General features: G+C 33.7%; 1 protein-coding gene across 1 annotated transcript in view; it reads left to right on the top strand.

The window, feature by feature from the left end:
• Window positions 1-11,801, top strand: part of LOC102675238 (titin homolog) — an 83,252-nt gene extending 71,451 nt beyond the window's left edge. The window contains exons 50-63 of the mRNA XM_031512105.1: window positions 325-496; window positions 612-765; window positions 857-983; window positions 1,219-1,419; window positions 1,589-1,758; window positions 1,844-2,701; window positions 4,408-4,570; window positions 7,866-8,207; window positions 8,554-8,848; window positions 8,924-9,065; window positions 9,508-9,707; window positions 9,775-9,927; window positions 10,346-10,469; window positions 11,054-11,801. Coding sequence (XP_031367965.1) covers window positions 325-496; window positions 612-765; window positions 857-983; window positions 1,219-1,419; window positions 1,589-1,758; window positions 1,844-2,701; window positions 4,408-4,570; window positions 7,866-8,207; window positions 8,554-8,848; window positions 8,924-9,065; window positions 9,508-9,707; window positions 9,775-9,927; window positions 10,346-10,469; window positions 11,054-11,626 — 3,674 coding nt within the window. The 3' untranslated portion in view covers window positions 11,627-11,801. The remainder of the gene's footprint in view (window positions 1-324; window positions 497-611; window positions 766-856; window positions 984-1,218; window positions 1,420-1,588; window positions 1,759-1,843; window positions 2,702-4,407; window positions 4,571-7,865; window positions 8,208-8,553; window positions 8,849-8,923; window positions 9,066-9,507; window positions 9,708-9,774; window positions 9,928-10,345; window positions 10,470-11,053) is intronic.
• The last annotated feature ends 1,010 nt before the right edge of the window (window positions 11,802-12,811 follow it).

Here is a 12,811-nt window from a genome sequence, read left to right as displayed (position 1 = left end):
TTCAATTCAATTTTATTATTTAGTGGAAGGAAAAAAAAAAAAAAAATAAGGAAAAAATTCTGTCAAATATGTAAATAAGAATTTACGTATTTGAAAAAAAATAGATGAGATATTGTTCTAAGATATTGTTTAATAATTGCATTTCTCATTTTAAAATATATAATGTTAAGATTCTATTGTTATTTATTTATTATTAAAGAAACAGAGAGAATTAAATGCATTTATATATTATTTGCAACGTGATTATTAATTATTGTTATTATTATTGTTGTGCAGTTAATAATATTGTTAAAATTTCGAAATTTTCTCTCCTCTTTCGAAAAGATCGTCACTTACTCGGATCGGTTGCCCGTACGATCAGAATAAGAAGCGCGTCGCCTAGAACGTATCCATCCTTCAGCCGAAGCCTCCTGGACACGAGCGGCAGAATAAACGGAAGACTGTACCTCGAGTGCGGAATCAGAGGAACGCCCAGTCCAACGCCGACTTGGTTCAGGTGAAATGAAATAGGGGGAAAAAGATTAATTCCAGCTTCTCTAATTTTTCTTTCGTAAAAGAAACAAAAATATAACAATATAATATATATAATAAATATAACAATGTAATTCCAGGAATGGAAGGCCGTTGGAACGATCGATCCGAATAAAAAGGTATTTCGACGGCAAAACTGCAAAAATCGAGATATCAAAAGTGAAATCGAGCGACGCGGGTGAGTATACCTGCGTGGCAACGAACGTCCTTGGATCTACGAAGAACACCTGTCAGGTGATAATCGTATCCTGTTATCTATCCTACTTATTTGCGTATTTGTGTGGAATCATCTCATTTTTTTTTTTAAATCGTGTCCAACAAACAGGTGACCGTCCTTAGCTCTTCCAATCCATCCACGAGTGACAGGGATCCGCCGAGATTTCTTCATCCACTCGCCCAAGAATCGATCGTCGTGGAAGGTCATTGCTACGAACTACAGACGAGACTCACGGGTATAGTTGAGAATGAATGATAATTATTCTAATTAGTACGAAAGGAATTTCACGCTAAGAGCATAATTTTCGTTACAACACTTGAATATACATTTTCATAAAATTTAAAAAGTAAATTAAAAATATGTAGAAATGAAATATGTTTCGTTAATTAATCGTTATTATATATTTTTTTTCTTTCGTGAATTTATTTATCGGCAAATGATTAATTTTATTAATTTAATTTTATTCTAAGGTACGCCGCCCTTCTCGATGATTTGGTTGAAAGACGGTCGCGAGATACTCGACAATGATGACCACAAGTATGTCGTGTACAGTGATGGTGGTATCGCTCTCAGATTATCCAACGTTTATCCACAAGACGCTGGCGAATACACTTGCCTCGTTCGTAATAATTTCGGGGAAGCATCCAGCAATGGTTTATTTATCGTTCAAGGTTCATATTTTCTTTAAAAAAAAAAAAATAGATATACGTATATGAGGATAAAGTTATTTATAATTCATAAAATTTGAGGTATATTTGTTATTATTTATACGTTTCATTTGTTCATTTCAACATTTAAAGAATCATCTTGAAGGATTATATAAAATATTAAATCGTTCAGATTACAAGGGTACAGCGAAATTGGCACCACAGTTCACGAAGACTCCGATGTCAGTCGTCGCATCGAAAGGAGACATTGCCTGTTTCTGTGCTCGAGTGCAATGTGGAAAACCAATGGAGATCACGTGGACGATCAATGGAAAGGACGTTAAAGAAAATCCAAGGTGCAAGGTGTGTCGATTTATTCTTCCATAAATGAATCCACGTATAATTATTCGAAGAAAAATATAATAAACGAAACGTTCTTCTTTCACAGATCGAGAAAGACGACAGCGTGAGTATTCTCAGGATACACGACGTGCAACCGCGAGACGTTGGCGAGATTCGATGCACAGCATCCGTGAGTGGAAAAGGGCCGTCGATCAGTTGCGCGGCCGAGCTACGATTGAATCGAGCAGCGAGGAATCCCGAGGATTCGATTCAATCCGCGACCAACGGAAATCGAAACGAGAAGCCGCCCAATTGCAACTCCTTACGAAAGACGAGGAAAGACGTTCCTCCTCCTGTCGAGTCTCCCACTCGAGCCTCGAGGTCATCCTCGTTGCCTCGAAGATCCACGCCGAGCCCCAACCTGTCTCCTTTGCCCGTGAGGAGAAACATCCCCCCAAGCCCGTTACTGCTCGACAGAAGGAAACTGGCCGACAAAACTGGGAAGAGGAAAGATCTCAATCTTAAAAAATTCGCGCGTAAAGCTACGCAACGGGTGTACAGGGAGCCGGGTGATCGGGTGTCATCGGACGAAGAGGGGGCGAAGGAGACGTTCGAAACGAAGTTATTGGAGAACGAAGGGGAATTCGTAAAGGAGAACGTTCGTAAGACTGATAAGAGCGACACGAGACAAATCCAAGATAACGTTAATAAGCACGATAACACGCCAATAATATGCGTGAAGCACGTTCCGGAAGAGATGGAGGAGATCGAGGAGGAGAGCTCGATTCAGAACGATGCGATCGTGATGGAGAAGGAGGAGAATATTGTTGGTGGAGAGGAGGAATTGGTGGCGGCCTGTATCGTGAAGGTACCGGCTGATGTCACCGTTTTCAGAGGAAATAGAGTTGTCCTCAGGGTCACGTATCGAGGTCATCCGGAACCGATGGTCAAGTGGCTTCGAGCGGTGAATATCTATATCGTTTATATGTGCAGTTCCGTTCATTCTCTCGTTTTCTAGATATCGAAGGTTTGTTTAATCGAGTTTAGAAGAAGGAAAAAAAAAAAATACAAGAAGTTCTTGTTATTGGAAGAATTAAAGACGTTATTGTTTTGGACAAGAGAGTCATTATTCCTACTTACATTCATTGAATCGGTATACTTTAATATCGAGTTTAAATTCACCTTGATAGGACATAATTGCAACTTAATAAAAGTTAAAATGACATATTTAATTTCGTACAATGTGGTTGGACATGATTTATATATAGGGTGGACTGAAAATATAAGTGGTGTTGAAGAATTTTTTTTTTTTGGGTTAGATTGATAGATAAAGGAGATTATTAGTATTAAAAATAAGAGACAAATGGATATAGAATTTTTCAAATAAATTAAAGCGATTGATTTCTTTTTTTATGTCTTGTATGCCTTTTATTGAATTTTCAAGATCATTTTTTATATGATTCTTTTTTTAGTAGATGAAAAAAATGTTCGAGCTCGCAAACGAACAAAAATAATTATAATGTTCATAAAATTTGAAGATAACTTCGAAAATTAGAATAGAAATAATATATATAGAATAATTAAATAATAATTAAATAATAAGTTTTTTTAACTATGAAATAGATATAAAATAAAAATGTTGACCAATCTATTAATAGTAAAATTAATTAAAATTGATTAGAATAGTAGTATTATACAAAATGGAAATTATAATTTACTTATTAAATATAAAATATTTATAATTAAAATAATTTATTTATAATATTTGTAAAATTCAGTTTTTCTTAAAATATCAATCGAAAATATATCAAGTGCAATGCAAAACATAAAAATATTGAATCAAGAGATAAAACTCGTGATTGAAAGCCAGAGTATTTAATTAATCAATATTAATTAAATTGAAATGCTAATGCTAAAATTTTTATTTTTAATTAAATATTTTTCAACTTTATCACTAATTCAAAAAAAAACTAAGAAACTATAATACATGCCCACAGTTTTATTATTCTTATTCATCTTATTTTTAACTATAGAATTTTTAATTAGGATCAACATTATCAAAATAAACTCTTTTTCAAATAATTATTCAAATAAAAATTTTATTTTACTGTATTACTTCATTCTAAATTATAATATTATATGAATATTAATATATTTAAAATAAATTATTTTAATATTTGTATATTGATATTAAATTTCATTTTTATGATTCATTATTTTATTTTCCATATTAATTTTTCTCATATCTAAATTTAAATGTGCCTTTTGATGACTATTTAATCGCAATTTCTTATCTAAAAGATGAAATCTATGTTTCTTATAGATATACAAATAGCCTCATTACCTTTTATCTTCTATTATTGAAACATTTGATAAAACAAATCGATTAAAATATAATTTATTTTATCAAATAAATAAGATTTTATTTTTCAAATTAATTTTCGAACTATATATCTGAAAATTTTATTTAGAATTAAAAAATCACCAAAAGTCTACTTTTATTTCACATGTGCCATAAACTTCGTCCCATCCTATACATATATCTATAGTCACTCACGATTAAATACGATAAGTATAATGATACGTGAGCGACTATCAGTCACTCGTATTCGTTGTTCGTAATCGTGCGCGGTCAATCGAGTATTTAATCGAATATATTTTCTGTTAAAGGGGCGAGAATTAATTCCAAACAAAAAGACTGCGATCACGTATGGCGGAGGTGTCTCTTGCTTAATATCCGACGATGTGACGGCTGATAATGCTGGGAAATACGAGGTATCCGTGGAAAATAAACTTGGAAAAGATCGACGATGCTTCAGCGTTGCCGTTGAAGGTACGTATAGAAAGATACGTAGAAACGAATTATTAATCAACCAGTCGTTATTAGTCATGTATAAAATCAAATAGAAGTGATTCTAAAAGAAATTATATTGGCATTACGTAAGTAGGTCTCGAGTAGAAACAAGATATAAATTCAAGCAATATGCATATGTGTTTAAATACGGAACACGAACACTAGAAAACGATTCATGTTTACAAAGCTATGAAATGAGCTTACATCATTCGCTTAACCTGTGTGCGCGACGATATGCGCTTCTCGTGTATGACATAATATCCGTATTTGTGTGATATAAAAACTGTGCGGTATAAATAGGTAAATATAGTGTAAAAAATGTCGGTAATTAGGATTATTAGTGTATAAAACGAATATGCAAAATATAAAGTAAAAATTATATTATCTTTATGAGAAAATTATGAGAAAAAATCTAATTAAAAAAAAATGATTTGATTTGAAAATTTGTTCATGTAGAATTGATAATGAATTGATAATTTTTTAATACTTTATCGCGTAATGTGATGCATTATGTAATAATTTTTTTTCTTGATAAAATATCTATTTAAATATTTGAAATTAATATAATCTTTATATTTTCATTATTTTTTTTTTCTATTTTCAATTTCTTCTGAGATTTTTTTTTTTGTCAAATAGAACATTACAAAATTTGAAAATTTATAAAATTATATTTTAAAAATGAAAGACAATACTGAAATTTTGAAACTTAATTTTATTTTTTCAAAATGATATTTTAGTAATAAAAAAATTACTCCATATAAATCATTGTGCTCTACATACTCACAAAATTTATATAATGCAGAATTGTTGTTTATTTTGATAACATAATTAGATGAAATTATAAAGTTTTTGATTATATAAGAAAAACTGGAAGAAAACAAGTAATATCTTCTTCTAGTTCTTTCATGATAGTAACGTAAAAAAAAATGAGATAAAACATGAGATAGTAGATATGTAAAGCATCTCCCTTTCAAACCTGAATATACATACATAATCTAAGTAAATGTAAGTAATTGTTCGTTGAGAATCAGTGCATGAAACAAAAATTTCTTCATTAAATTAGTAAAATTGCTTATGTTATTAATAATAATAGACTTCTTGGTGAAATTTTATCGTTTCTTGAGAATATTACAAATTTTATACGGATAAATGCAAACAATTAACAATGCAATGATTAATCGTGCTAATTTCAGAGTTTAAATAAAATCGTGAAAACATAGAAATAGAAAAAAAAATTAATTTCAATTTCTTGATCAAACGAAATCATCTATTTCTTTTTAATTTGTTGCATTTAAACAATCAATTTATTAAAAATTTAAATATTTTATTTTTTTAATGTACATAATAATTTCAAGAGAATTATTCGACAACGATAATAATCTTTTTAATTAATGAAATTTCACCACAATCTATTGTGAAGAAAAAAATGGAACATTTTAAAATTTAATTCCTCATAAAAATGATTCTTTTCTTCCACAAACCTATGTTTGAAGAAATCAAAAAAATCAAACGTTATTAAAATCTTTACTTCTTAACAAAAGTAAAAATCCTCAGAAAGAAAAGAAAAAAAAATAAAAATTCTAAATAATATTAATTTCGAGATAATAAATTCGAGATCTGCAAAAATTTTGAATCTAAAGAAATCAATTGTGAATGGAAAAGCTTAATAATATTCATAAACTCCACTGTTCCGATATAATGCCTAAATAACGAATGATTATCACGTAACTCGACGTCGACAAACGCAATTTAGAACGAAACAAGCATTGTTCCACGTGCGTAAGCGCGTGTCACACGGTCCAGTTCCGCTTCTTATGTACAAGGTAGACGGCAGTCTCACGTGACGTATCGCGCAATAATTCCTTTCCTCGTTTTTCGTTGCGTCCCCACCATCTGTCTCGTCTACGCTTCCTCTTCGCTTGGGATCACGGGAGGACGAAACAGTGGTGAAAAAGTACGTGTACCGTGTACGTGAATCGATATTCGTCTAGAATGACTAGAGGCAGTGAAACGACAAGGGAATTTTCACTACATCTAATTTTCTAATTTATTCTAGATTGGTTGAGTGATTGTAAGGAGAAGAGAGATTCTTGACAGCAAGAATGGGTAATGGAAAGTTATTTATTATTGATGTAATAATTACTGCTGGCAAGATGAAATAATTTGTCAAAATGTTGTATAAATGTTTATCTTTATGAATAATTTGTCATAGATAATATATAGATAATATAGAAAGATTTTAAAAATGTGACATTTTAAAAATTGATATAATTAAATAATTTTAATATAATAGTGCAATAATTAAAGAGTTTATATATATAAAATATAATGATTTTATAATGGTTTAAATTCATAAGATTCGATAAAAATGAAATTTAATTATATTTGAAATTATCGATAAGATTTATAGCATTTGCGTAGTAATTTTAATTGGAAAATTTTGTAATTTATTAAAGAAAAGAAATTAAAAATTGTTCAATATTTCTCTGTTCTTTTTAGAAAAAGGATAAAAATAAGATCGTTTTTTGATTCATCATCATTCTTAATACATCATTTGAATTTACGTGTTACAAGAAAATTCATCCTCTTCTAATTTAAAGATTTTAATCGATTTGTAATTAGTAATTGATGAATCATATTGAAGGAAAAATAACTGTACTTGTTTATATAATTTCAAATGAATCGTTGAACAAGAGGTCTTTCATTTACTGTTTATCAGTGATTGCTATTAGAAAAAAAAAACTAGTCGTTTGAAAAGTAAACGATAGGGAAAAAAACGCGTTCCACATGTTTCTAACAAATCGTCTTACTAATAGATTTGATTAAAAACTATTTGAATATATAATAAACTATTTTAAAAACATTGATGAATATACGTAACATTTAAAAAATCCAATATCTAATCAATATTGCATAATAAGTACAAATTAGAAATTTAAATGAAAATTTTTAAAATATCAAACATTCGAGAGATAAATACACTGATAATAAATAATCTGAAAATAAAGTAATAAATTCATCGATTATTTCAGAAAACTTCAAAAAAATATATATATACACAACGATGCTTAAAACAAAATAAATTTTGTTAACAATTTTGTTATCTATTTCTAGTTTGTTGATTTAAAAAACAATACAAGATTAGAAATTAACATTTTTCAAAGTGTCAAATATTCGACAAATACAATAACGATATCTAATCCAAATTCAAAATTGATTTCATATACAACAAACGACCTTTCTTTTTTTCTTTTTTTTTTTCTTTTTTTCACAGGTCCACCTGACCCACCGGCAGGTATTCCAAACATATGTTGTTCCACGGGTACAGCAACCATCAATTGGCGGTCATCACCTTACGATGGCGGTTGTACGGTTACCGGTTACACCGTGGAGATGAATCGTGCCGGTGAAAATAGCTGGACAACGATCGCGGAATCCTGCCTCTCGCTCAGCATCACGGTTCCCTCCGTCGGATCGGGCACCGTGATACCTGGTGAAAGATATCGTTTCCGTGTGAGAGCTGAAAATATCCACGGGGTTAGCGAACCCGGTGACGAATCTCAATTTGTTCGAATTCCGAAAGAAGGTGAAATGTGTCTCGAAGAGGATGAGGAAGGTAATCGTGGAACTTGTTCGATCAAATTTCAATCGATTAAAGCATTAATCAAGATATAAACTAATTATTTCTCAATATTTCTCATTAAAATCGACAATTAATTCTCGTAATGAATCTTTAAATATTTTCATCTCAACGTTGAAAGTATATATACAGATGATAATTACAAAATAGATAATTCGAAAAAAAAGGGAATATTCTTCTTAGTTTTCTATAGTTGTAAATTAATAAAATTCTTAAAATTTTTATACAACATTCCTATGTATTCTCTTAAATTCAATATTATCTATTTATGAGAATGAAAAAAAAAGAAGAGAAAAATAAAGAAATGTTTCGTGTTTCGAAGAATTCGAGCCACCGTTCGAAGCTCGAATAGTCGAAATGGAGGATGGGCATTTGTTCAACGATCGGTACGAGGTATTGGAGGAATTGGGTAAAGGCCGATACGGAACCGTGAGGAGGGTAATCGAGAAATCTTCGAATACGAATTTCGCGGCGAAATTCGTGAGAACGATTAAAACGAAGGATCGAGAGCAAGTTCGAGAAGAGATCAGGATCATGAACATGCTACGTCACCCGAAACTTCTCCTATTGGCCGCCGCTTTCGAGAGCCCTCGAGAGATCGTGATGGTCACCGAATAGTAAGCATTGACCAAGAGTGAATATTTTGAAAAATATTTCGGGAAATCGATTAAAATGTGTTATGTACTTCGTAGTATTTCCGGTGGAGAACTTTTCGAGAGGGTGGTCGCCGATGACTTCACCTTGACCGAAAGGGACAGTATACTGTTCATGAGGCAAATCTGCGAGGGTGTGGAGTACATGCATCAGAACAAAGTGGTACACTTGGATCTGAAGGTGAGGAAATGGAACGGAATGGAAGATCTTGCGATGAATTTTATATATATGCGAAAATAAATACTGTATTCGTAACGAATTTACAAAAATTCTTTGCGTTTGTTATTTTTTTAACAAACATCATTAAAATTAAAATTAAAATCTTGTCGATCGGAAGATTTGCAAATATAATTGGATCGTTGTTCACTCAAATTTTAAAAAATAGAGAAACAATTAATTATTGTATTCCATTTTGCAATTTAAATTAATCTCTCGTTTTGAAAATTTCTCTTCGAATTATGAAACAACATAATTCATAGTGCTTCTTGCAATTAGTAATAATCAACCTCTATTATTATAAAGTCAATGAAATTTAATCACAGAGAAGATACTCGTATTCTTTCTTTCTTTTTTATATCGATTAAAATTTGAAATAAATTCCACCCGCAATTCCTCTTTTCAGCCGGAGAACATAATGTGCAGGACACGAACATCCCATCAAATCAAGCTGATCGATTTTGGCCTGGCGCAGACGCTCAAACCTGACACACCGATCAGAGTTCTCTTCGGCACCCCGGAGTTCATTCCTCCTGAAATTATAAATTACGAGCCAATAGGGACCGAATCGGACATGTGGAGCGTCGGTGTCATCTGTTACGTCCTGTGAGTAGATTAAAATGTTTTAAGGAATAATCAATCTCTCGAATAATCACGATAAAATCATGATCAGATTAACCGGTTTGTCCCCGTTCATGGGCGACAACGACGCCGAAACCTTCGCCAACATAACTCGAGCCGACTACGACCTGGAGGATGAGGCCTTCGATGCGATCTCGAACGACGCTAAGGACTTCATCACCGGTTTGCTTGTCAAACGAAAGGAGTACGTGATAAAATAATATTCTTTAATAAATAATAATAAGCTTTTCACGAAGCTATGTGTCATATCCGAAATTTGAAAGAAATATTTACAGGAACAATTAACTTTTATTCGTGAAATATTTTTGGAGAGTCAATTTATTTTTTTAAGATATGTCTTATTTATTATTCGACATTTTTGTATATCAATTTTTGCTTAAAATTTATATAAGTATCCGTCATACAGAAGTATAATATTGATTATCCAAACGGAAAACGAGTATATTTAAAGTAACAATTTTAAAAATAAAAGTGTTTAAAAAACTGATTTAAATATTTATATTTAAACATTAATTTTAATTTTGTTTCATAATTGAAATAAATTGTTAAGAATATTTCTTTAAGTATTACAATTATTTAACATACGAATGGGTGATTTATAGATCGCGAATGTCGGCTAGACAGTGTTTAGAGCACCCTTGGATGGCGCAACACGCGGAAGCGATGAGTAGGATAGCCTTGCCGACTGAGAAGCTGAAAAAATTCATCGTACGAAGAAAATGGCAGGTAAGAATTGCTTTTTCGTACAAGATGAAGAGCAATCTCTGTATTCTCACGCAAGACGCCATCTTGTTTGTACTTACCATTCGCTTACAATATATTTTATTGCATTGTTGTGTTAGATTGTTAGAGCGTTTTGAGTTTTTGTCTAAACACACTTGAAGCATTAACCTTTCTCGTCAAATGTTTGTCAAACCTTTCGGTAATTTTTCAGTGGAAAACAAACATAATTTTTTCTGTTTACATCAATCATAATTTATAGAAAAATTTAAGTAGAGTATGACAATGAATAAAAATAAAAAATGAATCAATGAACGCTAATATAATTTGTAAATTATATTATTCACGATTAATGTTAATTTATTTTAAAATTATTGAGAAAAAAATATACAGTTTAATTAATTAATTAAAAATTCTGAAAATCGCGTTAAGTCTAAAGTAAAATCTAAAGTATATAAAAATTGTCCAAACCAAACGATTTAATTTAAACCTCGAAATCGAAAAATATTCCACTGCTCCCGATCCCACTAACCCAAGCATGGATTTGATCGTATTTGCGTTTCGTGTGCGCTTTTCGTCTGTTAAAATAGAAAACGGGAAACGCCATTCGTGCACTCGGAAGGATGGCGATCCTTTCGGCGAACAGCAGACGGGGCCCAACCGCGATGGAATCCTCGCCAATCTCCTCTGCCAACCACCCCATCATAGAGCCGCCCCCAACGATCGATTTCGAGGGCGGATCGGCCGACGACGGGTCGAAATCGCCGTGCATCTCCGGGAACTCGACAGCGGAAGGGAAGAAGAACGAGAGAAGAACGTTCCTCGACACTCGAGAAACGAACGTGTATTCATTCTGTTACAAAACCGAGATGAACATCTTGCCGGAAGAAACCGTACACTCCCCTGGAGCGGAGGAGAGGATCTCATTCTCCTCGAACGGGAACGCCTCCTCGTTGAAAAATGAGCCAACGACGGAGGATGGCTGTGTATCGTGTTCCCCGGGAAACGAATCCGGAGAAATAATCCGGGAAACTGATACACCGAGCGGCTTGGNCAGAAGTCTTCTCGGCCGGAAGAGTCCGTGGCGCGTCCTATGGAGAGGATCGAGGAGGAGGAGACGGAGACTCGATCTCGTGTCGTCGAGGAGCGTGTATCGTCGTTAAAGGGGGAAGAGACGTCGTCGATCGTCGAGAGGAGTTTGATCGATTTCGATCCGACCCCGGTCGATGACGACCGCCCGAAATCCGATTTCTCGCAAACGAGGTCTTCTTGCAAACGGGAGTCGTGGAGCGACGAGGACGAGGACGAGGACGAGGACGAGGGGAAGGAGGAGAAAGGGGACATCGTTACGGAGATCGAGAAGGAATTGAAAGAGAAGATGGATCAGGAGGGGGGCACGAGCTCGCAGAAGATTCGCCGTGTTTTCAGGGGCGACTCGCGCGATTCTGGGATCGGTGACTGCGCCTCGAACTTGTCCACGTCGTCCCAACAGGTGAACGAGTTGGGTATATCGGCGATCAAGGAGGAGGAGGCGGACAACGAGAGTAATAATAATAATAATAATAAAGGATTGTTGGAAAAGTTGGAACGGTTCGAGGATCGAGGAACGTTGCTCGACGACGATATCGGGGAAATATCGGCGAACGTGGGATGCGTAAAAGTTTCGGATCCAAAGAGGCATACCAAAAAAAAAGGGAGTATCGAGGTAGCTGCGCTGAGCGGTGTGAATAAAGCTTCGCGTGAAATTAATCGGCAGCATGAAGGTGTGTTTCTCAATGTGCAACTCTTTTCCATTACGTTTTCTTTTTTTTTTTTTTTTATTTTACGTTACGATTACGTTAAATCTTGTTTAGAAGAAGGGTTAAGAGTTGAGATCGGCTTGTGTTTTTTCAGTGTCCAGCGAGATTGAGGACCCGAGGTTATTAATCGGAAGAATTCGTAGCAAATTCGTCCCGACCGGAAACGTGAGTCGTACTGCGAAATTGTTCGAGAAAGAGGCGGCTGCGGCGGCGGCGGCGGCGGCTGCGACATCCAAGTCATCCGGCAACGTTCCACAAATGTCGGAACGCGCTTATCCCTCGATCGCCACGCCAGCGAAGAAACCGAACAACGAAAGGATACAAAAGGCTTTCGCCTTTTGGAATAAATAGATCGTGGATTGAGAACGAAAGAAAAGAAAGGATCGAAAATATTCTTGGCGAAAATAAAAATAATTCGGGGATATTCAAAAATCGTTCGACTGAAAACTCTACGCGGTACCTATTATTACACTTTCAAGTGTAATTTTCTAGTTCTTTTCTTAAGGGAAATATAGTATATACGTAATAAAGTAAGTTGTTTTTTTTTTT

This window comes from Apis dorsata, unplaced genomic scaffold (genome assembly GCF_000469605.1).
Source record: "Apis dorsata unplaced genomic scaffold, Apis dorsata 1.3 scaffold_383, whole genome shotgun sequence".
In the NCBI taxonomy this organism is placed as follows: Eukaryota; Metazoa; Arthropoda; class Insecta; order Hymenoptera; family Apidae; genus Apis; species Apis dorsata.
This window is presented reverse-complemented; position numbering and strand designations above follow the sequence as displayed.